General features: G+C 46.0%; 1 protein-coding gene and 1 non-coding gene across 9 annotated transcripts in view; both read right to left on the bottom strand.

Annotated features, from left to right (window-relative positions):
- Positions 1 to 18213, bottom strand: part of LOC124088472 (sodium/nucleoside cotransporter 1) — a 118019-nt gene that overhangs the window by 38971 nt on the left and 60835 nt on the right. For 7 of the 8 annotated variants that reach the window (XR_009226272.1, XR_006850364.1, XM_046438083.2 and 4 more), the window contains 4 exons: positions 8458 to 8569; positions 7461 to 7549; positions 6156 to 6247; positions 2028 to 2211 (listed from right to left, as the gene is read on the bottom strand). Coding sequence is in view for 6 of the 8 variants with exons in the window: in XM_046438083.2 (XP_046294039.1) it covers positions 2028 to 2211; positions 6156 to 6247; positions 7461 to 7549; positions 8458 to 8569 (477 nt within the window). In the remaining 2 variants the exon portion in view is untranslated. Of the gene's footprint in view, positions 1 to 2027; positions 2212 to 6155; positions 6248 to 7460; positions 7550 to 8457; positions 8570 to 10481; positions 10774 to 18213 lie in introns of those variants that run through there. The other variant, XM_046438154.2, reaches the window with a different exon arrangement.
- On the bottom strand, positions 12555 to 12625 carry Trnaa-ugc (transfer RNA alanine (anticodon UGC)). Its single transcript has one exon. It is a non-coding gene; the product is annotated as a tRNA-Ala (tRNA).

Below are 18213 nucleotides of genomic sequence, written 5' to 3'. Positions count from 1 at the left end.
ACCCCTGAACAGTAGAGACACGTGTGGCATGTGATGCCAACCTGGGAGAGCTGAAGGCTGCATGCAAATCCAGCCATGAGAGCAGCCATGTGGACTGAGTTCAGCAAAGCCATAGGGCAAGGTTGCCTAAGGTTTTAGAGGCCCAGCTAACCCAATGTGTCTGGAAGGAAGCACACAGTGTGAAAATTTATTCTGGAATATATATATATATTTAAATTTTGGTCAGTAGTACTGGGGATTAAACCTAGGTTTGCTCTGCCACTGAACTACATCTTGAATTTGCAATCCTCCAGTCTTAACCTCCTGAGTCACTGGGATAAGGATGTGCTACCACCCCGGGCTTATTCTGGCTTTTTTTTTTTTTTAATTGAAACCGTGGGTGCTCAACCACTGAACCACATTTTCGTCCCTTTGTTATATTTTATTTTGACATAGGGTCTTGCTCAGTTGTTGAGGCTGCCTTTGAACTCACTATCCTCCTGCCTCAGCCTCCTGAGCTATTGGAATTAAGGCGTGTGACACTGCCCCCAACTTATTCTGACATCTTAAGAGTTAAGGTCTTGCCTTCTTGGGTTTCAGACTAGCTTGGGACCTGTTGTTCCTTTCTTTCTACCTCTCTCTCCCTTTTGAGATTGTGAGTGTTTTCCCTTTGCCTATCCCAACCACTGAATTTTGGAAGTAGATAACTGGTCTTGATTTATAGGCTCCCCCACAGCTGGAAGGAGTTTGCCTTGTGTCTCAGATGAGACTGGACTTCAGAGTTTGAGTTGGTGTCGGATTAAGTTAAGACTTTGGGAACTATCGGGATGGAATGATTTTATTTTTTTAATGTGAGAAAGACATGAATTTTAGGGAGTCAGGATGAAATGCTATGACTTGGACATGGTTTGTTCCCACCTCAACTCATAATGAAATGAACTGCCACCGTGGCAGTGTTTGGGTGGTGGGGTCTTTAAGAAGTCATCAGGTTTTTTTCTATGAGGAATGGGTTAATACTTACAGGCATGGATCAATTCTTGCTCTCACAGGACTGGATTAGTTACTGGTAGCACTGTGAGTGTGATTCATTTTAAATCAAGGCTGCTTTTTTTTTTTTTTTAATCAGGGATTGAAACCAGGGTACTTAACCACTGAACCACATCTCCAGCCCTTTTTTCTGTATTTTATTTAGAGATGGCTCTTATTGAGTTGCTTAGGGCCTTGATAAATTGCTGAGGCTAGCTTTGAACTCTCGACCCTCCTGCCTCAGCCCCCAGAGTCACTGGAATTACAGGCCTGTGCCACCACATCCAGCTGCTTCTACTTTGTCTCCTCTGCAGGCACCCCACTTGCTTTCTGCTATGAGCTGAAGCAGCCCAAGGCCTCACCAGAAGCTAAGATGCTGCACCCTGTTCTTGGACTCCCCAGCCTCCAGAACCAGGACCAAAATAAACTTCTATTCTTTATAAACCACCCAGTCTAGTATTCAGTTATAGCAGTAGAAAATGACTAAGACAGGGGTTTGATGTTCTCTTCCCTAACCTACATTATGGCGTCTCCATTGTTTCCAGAGCTCCAAGGAATCTTGTTTCAGAATCAAGAGATCCCACCCCAAACGTGTCCAGGGACATGAGTGACTACACCAGAATCGACTGGGGGATAATTAAAAATACTAGCACCTGGACCCCAATCTAGCCTGCTAAGCCAGACTCCAGGGGTGGTCCCTGGCAGCCATATGTCTCCCACTTGCCCCAGGGGATCCTATGGGAGGCACTGAGAAGGGCCCTCCCTGCTTGGATGGGCTGGGCTCTCGGAACCTAAGAAACAGTCCAGTCCTGTCTCAGCCATCACAGTCCCTATTGTAACTGAGGCTGAGAACTGGCAAAACACAACAGAGATGGCTGCTGCCTTTGAATCCACCCCGCAACTCCTGCCCCCAAGCCCAGAAGGCAAACAGGGTAGGGAGTGGTCTCTGACATGGGAACCCTCCGGTAGGCCAGGGCTGAGGCTGCTGCCTCCTGCCCACCCCAGGCTGCCAGCTCACTCACCTCTTAAACCACAGGATGAGGCGGGGATGGCCCTGGAGTTTCACACACCTCCTCAGTTTTGGCCCCAGTAACTTCTTCAGCAGCCTGCAGGCCAGGGAGACAAAGACCACACAGGCAAGGACAAACAGCGCCAGGGCCCTCCGGAAATCCAGGAGGCAGGCAACGAGCAGGAAGGCAGCAAATGCTGGGGGATGGAACAGAGAAAGGATCAACCATCTTTCCAGGCCCTGCAGCCTCACATGCTGGCTCCATCTCACTCCATCCAAAGCACAGAGGGCAGGAAATTCACCCAGACTCTCTGGTTTCTCTTTCCTTATTTGGAAATGAGAACACTCATCCCTGCCATGTCAGATTTTGTTACAAATTAGCTGGTAGAATGTGTGTGAATGGGCTTTGTAAACTGTGAAGTGCTAACCAAATGTGAGGAGATGTAAATAGAGCAGGTGAGACAAGACAGCATAAATCTCTGGGCATCAATGGAGCGCCTGCTACCATCTAGAACCATGCTACGTCCCATGAAGGATGGAGCTGAATCAGTGACTCCATGAAGTAATCAATCACTGATGATTAATCAACGACCATTTTCTTCCTGAAGTTTCCTTTTTTACCTTTTGCCTTTCTCTCCTGTGAGCAGCTGAGCCAGTCTGGGCTTGTTCCTCAACAAGCAGAGACCACAGGGGAAATGTGTCTCCTTGGGATTTCAAATTTCAAAATCAAGGGCCCTTGCCAGGTGTGGTAGGACCTTCCTGTAATTCTAGCTTCTTGGGAGAATGAGACAGGAGGATAGCAGGCTTAGCAAGACCCTGTATCAAAATAAAAATAAAAATAAAAAGGAAGGGATGCAACTCAGTGGTAGAGAGCATCCCTGGGATCAATCCCCAATATAAATACACACAAAAAAAATTTTTAATTAAAAAAATGGCCTTAAGGGATTGGAAAGGACTTAGAGCCATGGATTAAAAATGTGGAATGAAACATCATGAGGAAATAGGTCCCACCCTGCCCCCTCTGCTATCAGACTAGTTAGAGAATAACAGAGCAAAGACACTGATGGGTCCCAGAGAGGCCTGAGCCTGGCAAGGTGGCCAGCACCCAGTGGGTTTGTGGCACAGTAAGCAGAAGAGCCATGTGCCTTGCTTCCAGGGTGGAGCCCCAGGGAGACACTAAGACTTCAGAGAGCATCACTACGTGGTATGGGGTCAGGCAGAGCCCCAGAAAGCTTGTAAGTATGTACACTCTGTAGTCACTAAGTAGGGGAAGTGAGGAAGACAAGAGAGGTGGGAAACCAGGGCAGGCCTGTGGTGGGGAAGGGACATCTCCAGGGCTCCCTGCCAGCATGGAGAACTTAGGACCACCTGGAGAAGTGGGCTGGTCAGAAGAAACCTGAGGAGTGATCGTGGCTAAGGCCTCCTGGGGTCTGCCAGGGAAAGGGGTGAAGGGAGTTTCCAAATAGACATAAATTAAGTTCCTGCCACTCCCCGGGATGATAAAATGAAAACGGAAAATAAATCGAGTTGTAGAAATAAAGCTCCCTTCCACACAGAAGCTTGTGGACTGGGATTCCTGTTGTATGAGTGGCATTTAGAGGCACAGGTAGAGCCCTTCAGAGCCCAGCCTGGGATGCAGGTAGGCTCTGGAAGTTAAGGAGAAGAGGACAGGTTGAGGTGCCATGGTCACCAAGCGCTGAGATCAGCACTTTATATACATTTTCACAATGAATTCTCATGCCATCATACAAGGTCATTGCTGTGGTGATGCCCACTTAGATGGTGATGAAACAGGCCAGACAAGTTAAATGTCTCACACAGGGGGGATGTTAGGCCCTAATTAGGTCCATCTGCCTAGGTGCTAGTGCCTCAGAGGTGGGCTGTAGCAGGCCAGGGAGGAAGGAAGGGTCTGGAAAGGCCAAGACAGGGTGGAGCACTTGCCTAGCACCTGGGAGGTACTGGGTTTGATCCTCAGCACCACATAAAAAATAAGTGAATAAAATAAAGGTATCGTGTCCATCTACAACATATATATATATATATATATATATATATATATATATATAGAGAGAGAGAGAGAGAGAGAGAGAGAGAGAGAGAGAGAGGTACATGAACAAAGCTGTACCAATCAAAGACCTCCCTTGGACTTTGGCTAGAATGATAGGCAAAGTCTTCTAAGACCAGGGACAATAAAGCCATCCATGTTAGTCCTTTCTCTACTAGAGTCTATGCAATCACTCCTTCAAGGGAAGCATATCTGAATCTGAGTAAAGTTAATAGCATAGAAAGCAGAGGAGACCTGATTTCAGACCCTGCCAAAGAATGACTTCACAGTCTTAGACACCATCTCTGAAGGAAACTATGAGCAACTTCTATGGTTTGAATGTGGTTTGAGTGTTTCCTCTAAAGGGTTCATGTGTTAGAAGTTCAATTCATGTGTGGTAATTTTGAGAGGTAGTGTAACCTTTAAGAGGTGGAGCCTAATGGAAGATAATTAGGTCATTGGGGATATGCCCTCAGAAGTGATGAACTTTTCTAGCTGATGTGTCCATGAGCATGATAGTGCCATGTCCATGAGCATCCAAAACTATGAACTACATAAATCTTTCCTTTATAAAGTATCTAGCTTCAGATATTTCACTATAGCAACAGAAAACTGACTAATATAGAAACCATGAACCCACCCCACCTCAGCAGATGAACTTGTTTTTAAGTACCTCAAGAAACTAGGGCCATTTCTGCCACCTCTCTCACTATCCTCTCCCCTCCCTAGCTACCTATTATGGTCTCTATATCCACACCCATCTTCCTCTCTTTACTTCCAACCTGACAGAGATAAGTCTTAGCCTACAAAGACCTGTCCCTCCACCTGGGCCCAGGTACCTTCTCTGGGGAATGTCCTCTTTCTACAAAGCCCCCACTTCAGCTCACAAACATGTTCCAAGTGTCTCCCATCACAAACACATGTCTATCATTGATCTTTTGTCAAATCCTAACCATTAATATTTCCTCTCTGTTCTCATAAAAATTTCTCTAAAGAGTTTCCATACTTGCTGTCTGTACTGCCTCACCTCCCATTTACTCCAATTTAGTTTTTGCACTTATGCTCTAAGTCACAACCACCTCTTTGCCCCTAAATTAATGGACTTGACTCTGTCCTTGCTCTGTTTACCCTTTGCAGAGATGTTATTGATCTTCCATGTGGATGGTCCCAGGCTTCTGTCCTTGACCCACTTCTCAATTCATTCTCCAAGTAACTTCTCCAGGGGAAACTTTCTCTTGCCCTGGATGACCTGGTGGTGCTACCTCCAATAGACTGTCCAAATCACCTCCCTCTTAGCAAGACCGTCTCTTCCACCTGTGTTCTATAGCTCTGCAGGAAGCTCCATAATCCACCCATCACCCATGCAGAAACCCAAGGCAACCTTGATTCAAGGTCTCCTTCATCCTGCACATCTGGTCACCTCCCAAGTTACACTGGCATTGCTTCTCTAGGATTTCTCAAATCTAGCCCTGTCCCTCTTCCATCACTTAATTCTCAAACATATCATGGCCCTCAATGTCTCCTTCTCCCTCTGTCTCCCCAGGATCCCAGAGTATGAATTCCACCTGGACATGTCTGTGTTTTCAATCTTTTGATGGCTCTCTTGAGAGTAAAATCAAAATCACTGAGAATCCTCCCCCATAATCCACTTCCAATTCCAGACCCTTTCCTAGCCTTCTAACCTCATGCACTGGCATTCCTTATAAACTCTATCCTCCAGCCACACTAGACTTCATCAAATTCCACACCATGATGGTTTTCATCTCTGCTCTGTGACTCCTCTCACTCCTTATTGTCCTTCCCTCACTTCCTATTCACCCTCATGAGACTTGAAGTTCACTTCCTCCTGAAAGTCCTCCCTGACTCCCAGATGGCTCACTGAATCATGTGGGCATATTGGTGCCACTTCCTAGCTGATGAGGGAGTGACTTCAGAATGAGATCTGGTCTGGTTTAACTGGTGCCTCAGTTCCTAGCCTGGGAGCTGTCCCTGAGTTGGTGCTCAGCAAACATTTGTTGACTGATTGGTAAAGTGAATGACCCTGTCCTGAGGCTGGGGAGGCAGTGATTTCTGGGTAGGGCTTTGTCCCCAGCTCACCAGTACAGAACAGGCCTATATAGATCCATCGGAACAACTGTGCGTGCTTCCTGTAGAAGCTTCGTGCTCTCAGGACTGGCTGCAGGCTCCTCCTGGGGAGAGGACCAACAGTGTTCATGAGTGGCCCTTTTACTCCCATAAAAGTAATCCCAGTATGGATCCTCAACACCTTCAGGTAGAAACCACTCAAATGTGTTCCTAGTACAATGGTGAAAGAGGGCAAGCCAGGCTCTGGCCTTGACATTCCACAGGGTTGCCAGGCAACCCCAGCCCAGAATAAACTGAGCCATGGTTCAGACCTCCCTGCCTCTAGGTCTACACAAGTTGGGCCTTTGGACTGGAGCAGTTCCAGCAGGCTCCATTACCCCAGGAATAAATCCTGTTTCCAAGCTGAGGGAATTGATAGGGAAGAACCTTATCAACATACAGAAATATACAAAGATGATGGCCTTCACATCCCTGATTTCCACCTGTCCATGGAGCAAGATACATTAGCTTCCTGTTCTTCATTTGCTTCCTTTGGATCAGGACACTCGTCATCTAAGTCAGCACTACCTATTCCAGAGGGAGGGAGTGTAGCACTACTTATTCCAGAGGGAGGCAGCCTGGCCCCTGCCCAACTGTGACTACCTTCAGACCCAGTCCAAACGCTAATTCTTACCTGGTCATTTGGTCATCTGTTTGTCCCTGGAGGAACGATAGGTACCTCTAGTAGATGTGCACGCAGTGCTCATGGAATTCAACCACCAGGAGCAATTTTATCCTCCTGTCCCCTCTCTGGAGGGTAAGTGAGGCATCTTCCTGAGTCCCTCCATCCAGACAATAGATGGATCCCTCCCCCATTGCCACTCCAGATCCTTCATTCTGTGCTCATTTCAGGATCCTGCCACCGAGGACACTCTGGCTGGTCCTTTTCCCTCCATATAAAATGTGAACCTGGGTCAGTCAAGAGTTTTAAACTGAGCTTCAGCTTTCCCCTTAAGTTCCCTCAGAGGCAGGACCAGGTATAAGGGGGATGGGGGAGGTTAAAGGGGAGGCCCTGACTGGTTCAGGGCCTCCTCCCCAACTTCCACCAGAGCAGCCCACTGTACATGTTGGGGTTTCTGGCTGCTTATGAGCAGGTAGGGCCTGTGGCCTGGCTTACCTCTGAGGGAGAGGACAGCATGGCTCATCTAGGTGCAAGAAATGGCTGAAGTGCCTTGGTTCCTCCTTCAACAAAGGTATCCAGCTCCCACATGTGCCAGGAGGCCAGGGTCCCCATCCTATTTCCCTGACTAGTCTATAATCCTCACAGAGATCACCTACCATCTAGAAAAGGACTTCGGGTCAGCTTTGCTCCAGCTGCCCTCGTGCTCTATGGGGCTGGAGTCACTGCCAGGAAGCCGGCCTTCCTCCTAAAGCCATCAGGGAGACATCAGGGCCAGCCTTCCCACCTGAGAGATAGAAGAGCTGAGGGGCCCAGAGAGGTGAGAGACCCAGACCACCCCAAGGTACCCATAGGCCCTCATCAGTAGACTGAGGTGAGAATGGGACTTTTGCACAAGAAATAATCAGAGGGTTACTTAATTAAATTCTGCAAAGCATACCATGAGCACCTACTATGTTCAGGGCTCTGTGTTAGACATATTCTGCCTTCAGGGAGCTTGCAATCTGCATCAAGGAGGAACACTTTGACTGGTTGGGGGCCAAGAGGAAGCCTCTAAGGAAAGTCCCAGGCAAGGTTACCTCATTGTATGTCTAAAGAATGCCATTTACCCCACAGTCCTTGGAGTTATTGGGTGGGGGACATTCTTGCAAGGTGACATTGTGAAAGCTGCCTCCTGGGGTGCACAGGGCAGCATAGGGAAGGGGTCTGGTCACAGAAGGTTGGGAGAGGAAAGGGTGCCATGTTATGCTCCAAAGACCAGGTTGTGATCCTCAACTTGGCCAGTGGAGAGGAAGGAGAAGATTAGGAGCTCCTGGAAGGCTGAGGCTTTCTCAGAGACTCACCCCATCATCTTGTTTCTCTTCTCATCTTTCAGATTGGAGCTTAAATGTTACTTCCACATCGGAAATTTCTCTGACCTTTCAGACTTGGATGGGTTATATTGGCACATAGTAGGTGCCCAATAAATGTTTCATGAGTGAAATAAAGGGGGCTGAGTTATACAGGGATTCCAGCTCATCAGAGTTGCCTTAATTATGCAAGCAAATAGCTGAGGAGGCCAAAGAAGATGGATGTGTAAGAAGGTGGGCATAGACCCTCCCACTGTGGGTTAGGACTCAAACCCAAAGACTGAGGAGGCTGGGGAAGGGGACAGACCAGGCTCTTCAAGAACTCAGCCTCCGTGTTCTCCAAGCCATGGGTTGCAGGTTTGAGAGAAATGAACTCTCCTTGTTTGGGTGTCTGTTTCTCCATGGGCCAGATCTTCCAGCTGAAAGACAAAGACAGAGAGGGCCCAAAAGCTAAAGGGAGAGCCTGCAGGATCCAGGAGCGGGGGTTGAGGAAGGGAAGAGGATGGAGTGGGGAAGAGGGCAGGGTGGCAGGAGCAGAAGCCTGGAAGCATGGTGCTTGGGGGTTGCATAAGCCATCCCAGAGCTGGCTCCTCATTGTGCCTCGGACCTCGGCCTGGGCCCCTCCAACACATGGAGGAGGTGGCCCTTCTTACAGTCCCTTCTGAACCTGTCCTGTAAGCTCCAGGAGTTCCAGGCCAAAACAACAAATTCTGCCCATTTCATAGGGAAGGAAAGGAAGGAAATAAGTATGTATCTGATACAGGCATTTTTCTGAAGAGAGGCCCTGGCTTGCCTCACTCCACACAACAGGTTAAAATCACTTGCCATTAAGTGATATGCTCACATGTTGATGGACACACAAAAAATAAACCATGGTAAAAAAATAACTCCTATACTGCCCTCAAAAAAGAATCTGCAATTAATGTCAGTCAAGATCCATCTTTGTGCCAGGTGCGGTGGTGCATGACTGTAATCCTAATGGCTCGGGAGGCTGAGGCAGGAGGATTGCAAGTCAAAGCTAGCCTTAGCAAAAGTGAGGCACTAAGCGACTCAGTGAGACTCTATCTCTAAATAAAATGCAAAATAGGGCTGGGGATGTGGCTCAGTGGTTGAGTGCCCCTGAATTCAATCCCTTGTATCAAAAAAATTCATCTTTGCAAAAAATCTGATTTCCACATTTAGCCAGTATAGCCAGCAGATATTTCTGATCCATAATGCATGGATTCCTTCAAAGAAAAAATCAATCATTAAACAAACTTTTTAAAATTAAAAACAACAACGTTCTTATAAGGTAAATAATGTATTTAGCATGAAGCATGAATTATTTTCATATAAATATAGAAAATAGAGAAAAGGCCATGCCTCTCATTTGAAAGCCCTTAGGATTAGAGATTCTTTGTTTCCTCCTTTTCTCCTTTCTCTTTCTTTCCTTTTTTCTTTTTCTCCACTCCCCCCCTCCCTGGGATGGGGGCAGGGAGGTAGTTTTGTTTTGGTTTTTTGAAGCAGGTGTTTAAGGTTTAATCTTCTTCATGGAAAAATTATGACTGTTGGAGGACTTACTGTGCAATATAAAAATCTCCTCATGCTCTGGCAGGGCTTGGATGGTTCAACTCTACGCTGCCTGCCTGCACTCGGCCCCAGCGCCCTCTGATTCTCTACTGAAGAGCATATCCTTCTCTTTAATGCAATATTTCAAGGGAAAAAAGTAGTGATATGCTTATTGTATTATACTTTTCCACACTTGAAAAATGGAGACACAATATCCTGAAGACAGCAATCTGGTCCCTAGATAACTACCCCTGGACTTTTTCATGCCAAGAGCCAATAGTTCCTTTTATTTTTTTCCCCCAACATTGGGGATTGAACCCAGGGGTGCTCTACCATTGAGTTATATCCCCAGTCATTTTTATATTTTTATTTTGAAACAGGGTCTAGCTAAATTATTGAGGCTGGCCTCAAACTTGCAATCCTCCTGCTTCAACCTCTGGAGTTACTAGGAGTGAGCCACTACACTCAGTCTATAGTTCCTTTTTTGCTGAAGCTCAATTCATAGGCTTCAGCTCATCTGTAAATAAAGTCCTAAGTACGACCCTGTCTCCCTATTCTCATTCCTCCTCCTTTTTTCCCTTTGGGGATTACCGTACTCTATCCCAACAGCAGACTGGTTAAGATAACACACCCAGACATACATACAAACAAGCAGGGACACACATTGAGTACATATGCACACACACACACACACACACACAAACACACAGCCTTAGAAGCCCTGATTCCAGCACACACACAGATACAGCTGCACAGAGAGGACAGGACCTTATTCCTACTCACATATTTGTGGTGACAGGTGGTTCTCAGGAAGAGATGGAAGCACAGGTTTCTCTAGGGATGAGCTGAGCCAGCCTGCTTGTGCTTTGGCCTGTCTTCACCTTTCAATGGAAATTCCTGGGCAAGGTCCAGAACTGCAGTAGGTTGGGCCTCCCCAGAGTCCAGCGACACAAGGCTGCCGCAGGATCCCAACCCTTATTGAGGGGAAAAGGGGGTGGGAAAGGGAGCCTACAGAGGTCTGGCCCAGTGTAGCTTCTGCCCCACCTGGCTGCCTCCCGCCAGAAATGCCCTCCCTCCACTCTTCCTGCTCCTGAACTGACCTCTTCCAAGGCCAGATCTGGTTCTCCTCCTCCAGGAAGCAACCTTTGTATTCCTGCTCTCCTCCTTCCGGTTTCCATCTGTCATCCCCTGTATTTCACCTTCCATTTTGCATCTCACTCTCTCTTCCTCCCTGGATTAGTAATTAGTATAACAACCTATTTTCCTAAGCTGGAAGATAGGGAAGCTGTGTAGCTGTCACAAATAGGAAGCGTGTTGCAGGTCTAAGCATTGAAACAATCATGAAAGCAAAACAAAATCCCACTGTTTCCTCTTCGTTTCTTTCTTTCTTTTTTTCCCCCTTTAAGCTAAATGCCTAAGCAACATTGTGCAAAGTCAAGGGACAAACAATTTAGTTTTTCAGTCTTCAAGCTAAGCATTAAGCTTATCTGACAAGATTAACAAACATTTCTTTAATAATTAATAGTACACACTAAGGACAAAATCCTTTATGGCACAAAACTACTTCCTGGTAACATAAAAGCAGAGCACCTGGTACAGGTACGCAAGTTGTTTTAGAAGTTTAGATGACGGATGGATGGAGGGACCCCTATTCTCTAAAAACTTCCTTTTCTTTGCCCTTTTTTGTTTGTTTTGCGGTACTGAGGGTTGAACCCAGGAGCACTTTACCACTGAGTGAGATTCCTGGCACTTTTTATTTTTTATTTTGAGACAGGGTCTTACTAAATTGCTGAGGTTGGCCTCAACCCTGCGATTCTCCGGTTTCAGCCTCCTGAGTTGCTGGGCACATGCCACTGCACCTGGCTTCTTTTTCTCTTTCATTCTAATTATCAAAACATTAGCTGGGCTCATTGGTGCATACCTGTAACCCCAGCTATTGGGGACTGAGTGGTGGAGGGGGGTGGTTTTGAAGCAGGAAGATTGCAAGTTTGAGCCCGCCTGGGTAACTTTAGGGAGACCCTATCTTAAAATGAAATAAATTTTTAAAGGCATGTGTGTGGGGGTGGGGCTGGAGATATAACTCAGTGGAAAAGCACTGTGGGTTCAGTCCCCAATACAAAAAATAAAAAAATCTAATTACCGAAGTAATGACACATACATTTAAATCTTATAGAAAAATACAGAAAGCATTAAAATCCCCCTAATCTGAGGCCTTCCACAGATAAGGATTATTGAGTACATGGAATTTCCCACCTATTTTCCCCCTAACTGTATACAATTTTCTGTTATTCATTTTCCAACAGAGATCCACAACGTGTCCACTCACATTGATGGGGCCACATGTCCCCTTGATGGTAGACCGATTGTTTACCTTGAGCAAGACACAGATGGACTCAAAGCTGCCTAAAAGGGGGCCTCCTTGAGCCCCAATGAAGGGCAAAGGACTATAATTAACTTCTCCACCTCTGCCCCTTCCAGCTCCTCCTGTCGCCCCTTCCTCCTGTCATCCTCCCCTCCCGTCCCCGCTTGGTGTCTGTTGGTGCTCAGAGGGAAGCCAGTGTATCCAGTGGCAACCAGGTTGGTTTCAAAACATTCATTGCAGCTTCATGAGCCTGATCTCTAGAACAAGAGTCCAACAGGCTGTGTGTTCATGGGATGAACCTGGAGCACAGAGCCCTAAGTTCTATGTTCTAAGTGAGATTCACTCACTCCAGACTCTCCAAGTTAACTTGATTCCTCATCTGTGAGCTGGTGAAGGTAGGTAAAGTACCTCGGAGAATTAAATGACATGCTGGAGAGAGAGCCCAGCACCTGAGGCCTTCTTCTTCTTCTTCTTCTTCTTCTTTTTTTTTTTTTTGTGGTGCTGGGGATTGAACCCAGGGCCTTGTGCATGCAAGGCAAGCACTCTACCACTGAGCTACACCTTCGGCCCCCTGAGAGCATCTTAACACACTGGACCCCTCTCCAAATCAGGGGACCAGTGCCTATTCCCTGCTTCTCCCCTCATGGACTAGTGGCTGGCAGGGATCCCAGGCCTTGTGAAGCCAAACTCTTTTTAGGTAGCATTTGGCTGAAAACCCAGCGCCAGCAACTGGGAGGCTGGAGAGATGAGGACTGAGACTCCCCAGGAGAAGACCAAGAGCTGAAGTGGGTGTCCTGCTCCTACCCATCCAGCTGAGTGGCCTCAGTACCTCAATGACCCCCTATGTGGCATACTTCCCGAGGAGATGACCTCTGATACCCAGTCGACCCAGAGGGACTAGTGAAGTACAGGACAGGGCCAGGATGAGGACAGGACCACATGAAAACACATATATAGCCTCCCTGTCATCAAAACAGCACTTTGGGTTATAGTTCAGTAGCATGCACAAGGCCCTGGCTTCAAGCCCCAGCACAAAGAACAAAAATAAAAACAAACCAAAAACACAAACAAGTACCCCAACACTTAGAAGGGTTAATAGTGAAGGGGCTGTTCCACCTCTCCCATCCCTGTGCCTCTCTTCAGAGGCGACTGATTATCTGACCATCTCCTGTGTTAGGGAAATTCTTAGCCAAAGAATTGGAAAGGATCCTTTTACCTTACCAGGCTGCTTTAATAAACAGGATACATATTTTTTTTATAAATAGTGAATAAAACACTCAGCACTCTAAGAGGCAGACATCATCAGGATTGTTCAGCCATCTTTTGATTTTCTTCTCACGACTTTGCCTACGCTTATTTCTTGGCTTTTTGCCAGTGTCATCTCTTTCATTGTGTTGATTCAGGTGTCCTAACAGTGGACAAATAGACAAGCTCAAAGTTCATGAGTATAACCTTGTCATTCTTCTCTCCTTAAGCCTGGGAATATTGTCAGAATAAAAGCCTAGTACAATTTTGTTGTTCTCATTTTAAAAATGATGTCTGCCTCGGCCTGGGGTCGTAGCTCAGTGGTAGAGCACTTGCTTAGCACATGTGAGGTACTGGATTCGATCCCCAGCACCACATTAAAAATAAATGAAATAAAGGTGTTGTGTCCATTTACAACTAAAAAAAATTTAAAAAAAAATCTGCCTCTTTCAGTTATGAAAGAGGAAGTTTCACTTACTAACTAGAAATTAGTATGTTTCACTTACTAATTAGAAAAATATCCTGTTCATTGTAGCAGAGCCTTATAACAAGAAGGGAACTATTTCAACTACAGTACATAGCAGAAATATTAAAAAATATTAAGCTTTTGGGGGTTTGTGGTTTCAGAGGTTCTGTCCATGGTTGTCCAACTCCATTGCTCTGGGTTGGAAGTCAGGCAGAACATCAGGGCAGAAGGGCAGGGTGGAGGAGAGTTGCTCAGCCCAGGGTAACTAGGAAGCAGAGAGAGTGTACAAAAGGAGCCAGGGACAAGATACAATCCCTCTATTCAAAAAAAATTTATGACATGAACAAAACACAAAGACTGAAGAAATAGCTTAGGCTTTTATACTCTCTGCTTGTAAATCATAATAAATTTTCTTTCAGGAATGGATTATTCCAAGTCTTACAGCATGGTACTCTTTTAGCAACTATATAAGTGCAGGTGTTTGCAGGGAAAGAAGCATTCTAATAATACACATAAGGCAGACCCCCGCCCCCCACTCTCAGCCTGCTTGGTATGATTATCCCAGGGTTCCCAGATGTACTCTGCCCCTTGACCCTTTCTACTCATTGGGAACAGATGGACATTAATGGCCATAATACAACACAGAATGAAAGGATGAGTCTGGGGCTCATCTACCTCAACAACAGTGGAGGGCTGGTAGAATAAGGACACCTGCATACCCATGACAATTCAAGGCCACCAATCAGGGAAGTTTACCCAAGAAGTTCAGACATCACTATTTCCAAATATTTAGTTGGTTGCTGCTTTGTAAAGAATATTTCCCTTGTTCTTCTTGTTTTACCTTCTATCCCTCCTGCCTCTCCATCTCATATTTGCTCTGTATATACTGAATTTTAAGGTTAGATCTTTGATATTGCTCAGAAAGCTCATGTATTGGAAGCATGGTCCCTGATACAGTGAGGAACAGAGATAAGCTTTTAGGCAATGGTGAGAGTGGTAACCTCATCAGTGGATTAATCCATTTGATGAATTAATAATTTGAATGGACTACTGGGTGATACTTATAGACAGGTGAGGCATGACTGGAGGAAGTAGGTCACTGGGGATGTGCCCTTGAGATTTATATATTGTTCTTGGCATTCTGCACACTCTCTCTGCTTCCTTGATACCACGAGCTGAGCAGCTTTCATTTGCCACAAACTCCCACCATGATGTTCTGCCTCACTGTGGACTAGAGCAAGGGAGTTGGCCAACCATGGACTTAACCTCTGAAACCATGAGCTCAAAATACATTTTTCCTCCCCTAAGTTTTTGTTGTCAGGCAAAATCATAGCGACAAAAATCTGACTGACAGAGCGAGACATTGAAATATTTATTTTTCAGTTTGATCCAGATTAAGATAACCTACAAACCCAGGTAGGTTTTAATTCACAACATCTTGTTGGGTTCCAGGACGATGTCCCTGGCTTCTATGGGGTTTATACCAAAGGCGTATCCTCCTTCTGAGTGCATCATTTTCCTCTAGCCATTAGCAAGGGATATGGGACTATTCATTTTTTACCAAATTAATAAGACCAGTTCTCTTATTGGCTAAGAACTCAACATAGAGTCGCTGTTGATAAGTTGATTTAGTTTATATAAGAAAATTTTTCTTGATTGTTCCATTTTTTTTTCCCATCAGAGAAGTAATCTGATGTGACGACACCCACTGAGCCTTAGAGCAAAACCAAGTTTTTTTTTTTTTTCTTTTTTTTTAACCAAGGTTGCCATAAACAGGACTTAGGCACCTGGGAAGAGCTAAGAAAATGAAGTTCCTAAAGCCAGCAGTGTTCGCACTGAATATATAGATGAGTGGGTGTCACAAATGAAATACAATTGTTAGGAGGGACAAAAATGGATACCTTTGAGTGTCACATCGAACAGGCATTGTAACTGCTTTGTCAGTTTTTTCTTTGCTGCAACCAAAAGACCTGACAAGAATAATTTTAGATGATGAAGAGTTTATTTGAGGGTCTCATGGCTTCAGAGGTCTCAGTCCATAAACAGCTGGCTCCATTCCTCAGGGCTCAAAGTGAGGCAGAACATCTTGACAGAAGGGTGTGGCTCAGGACATCCCACCAGGAAGCAGAGAGAGAGAGGGAGAGAGAGACTAAGCCCAGCTCACAAAATATATATCCCAAAGGTGGGCCCTCAATGACCCACCTTCTCCAGCCACACCCTACTTGCCTACAGTCACCAGTTAATCCCTATCAGGGGACTAACACACTGATTGAGTTACGCCTCTCATAACCCAATCATTTCAACTCTAAACTTTCTTGCATTGTCTCACACATGAGCTTTTGGGGGACACCCTAATATCCAAACCATAACAGGAACTTTCTAGGTATATCCTTTCTCCTTCCACCCTGGTGGAATTCCACCAATAATAATATGGCAAAGGATCAAAGGCACATCCACATCTCTTGTTCTATTTTACTCTCAGTAGTACCAACTGTTCTTCCTTATGAACCTGCCAGTTAGATCCCATGACTCATTTTGAAACACTCCTTCCCACTTCACCATGCTGTAGAAGCAAGTTTCATTATTCTAAAGATTGTGTGCATTTCCGTGAGTTCTGTGACTGTGGGGATTTGTAGGAGAATTTGCCCCATCACAGGAGCAAACCATTGGCCAGCTCATGTGCCAGGAGCCTCCACTGCAGCAGTTTCCTATTGGGTCCCACCAGTCCTCCATTCCAAGGGCAGAGATGACTGTTTTCAAAAAGGACAGGAGCTGGGAAGTCAGTATTCAGGAGTTTGGGCAGAGATCTTTGCCAACCACCCACCTGCAGGGAATGGAGAAACAGCAGGGCTCCCAGCATGGAGGAGAAGAGCAGAATGTGTGTGGGCCCAGAGACGAATCCTGAAGTCCCGAGAGATGATGACACAACTGGCACATCTGAGAGCTGGGTAGATGACAGGCTTTGTGCTAAAATCTTTACCTGAACTATCTCAATAAATCCTCACAATAGCTCAGTGAGGTAGGTACCAGCCACCCTTTTTCATACCTGCCCTCCATGAAAGCGTGTGATAAGGGAACCAGTACCTTAAAGAAGCAACTATTGAGAAATTGAACAGACTGAGGTAGAACTAGGAAGTGCCATGCTACATGCTGGTATTTGTAAGCTCTGAGCTGGCACTTGATATGACTATCCCATGTAGCCATCTCAGGCTGCTTGGCTAGCTGGATTCTGGGCCAGTGTTTGGAATTGTGTTTTCTGGTCAAAATTCCTGTAGCTTGGGACAGTGCCTGATTGACTTCTGCATAAGACCCAGTGTGAATGCTGCAGTAGCTGACTTACTAGACAGTCAGGCTAATATCCTAAATTAGGAATCCAACTGCTCCAAGAACATTTGCTTTGCCTTGATAACTGCAGTGAAAATTTTGTCCTCAAGAGTCAACATAGAAGGATATCTGATGGATCTGAGGCAGATTCCTCAGCCTGAGATGGGAAATCTTATTTAAGTGATATATTAGGGGAGGGCCTTTGGCAGAGGGAGTGAGGGAGACAGAATAAGGAGAGGGTAAGAAGCAAGAGTTTGTTCTCTGCTATAGCCTGGCTTTCATCGTCTGATCCCACAGGGAAATTTTGCAGTGCAAACTTGCCATGGAGATAGTCCCTCCTTGAGGTGACACCAGGCCAGGCCAGCCTCTCATACTCTTTGCCAATCATGTACCAACAATGGGCGAAGGGCGGGAGTGAATTTTGCCTCCAAGTAAGGTAATTTCCATTTGGTCCAGGGCAATGCTTCAAATAAGGGCAGCTGTGAGCTGTTACCTATTCTCTTGCAGCTCCTGGCAAATGAGTGTCCTCAATAACGGGTCTGGGCAGAGTGCCAGCAAGGGACTGTTGGCACTATTGGTAAGGACTGATTGCTGGAAGCAGGCACAGGCTTCTGTGGCATAGGCCCATGACAAGGTAGGGTTCCTTCCCCATAGGATCTGCTTGCTTCAGGAGCCTCAGGGAGGGCCCGGGGAGGGCAGCCTGTTCCAAGAATCTGTCAGAGGTTTGGTGAAACCAAAGAGGCTTAGTGGGAAACCAGGGTATTTAATTTGGTCAGAACTGTCAGCTGATTGAATTCATGGGGATGTGTCCCAAACTGAGCCTGGAAATAGTACTGTAACCAATAAAAGCCAGTGGCCAGAGTAATTGGCTAGACCACTACCTCAGCTTAGAAATCCATATATTCATGATCTGCTGTAACTTTACCATCCATGTCTGTGCCTCCATTCCACAGTGAGGGTCCTTCATCCCCCTGAGTGGTGCATCCTGAGACTATGTGTACACAGTGGCTGAGACCCACCCTTTGGAAATAAGATAGAGACATCTCTGATAATCAGGGAGGTGAGATTCCAAGACCTCTGGCTACCAGTAGGGGGCGCCTCCCACTCAGAAGTCAGGG

The sequence above is a fragment of the Marmota monax genome, unplaced genomic scaffold (genome assembly GCF_021218885.2).
Source record: "Marmota monax isolate L192 unplaced genomic scaffold, Marmota_monax_Labrador192_F-V1.1 WCK01_AAM20220418_F8-fsc00005, whole genome shotgun sequence".
Taxonomy (NCBI): domain Eukaryota; kingdom Metazoa; phylum Chordata; class Mammalia; order Rodentia; family Sciuridae; genus Marmota; species Marmota monax.
The sequence above is the reverse complement of the archived record's forward strand: the minus strand, read 5'-3'. Positions and strand labels throughout refer to the sequence as shown.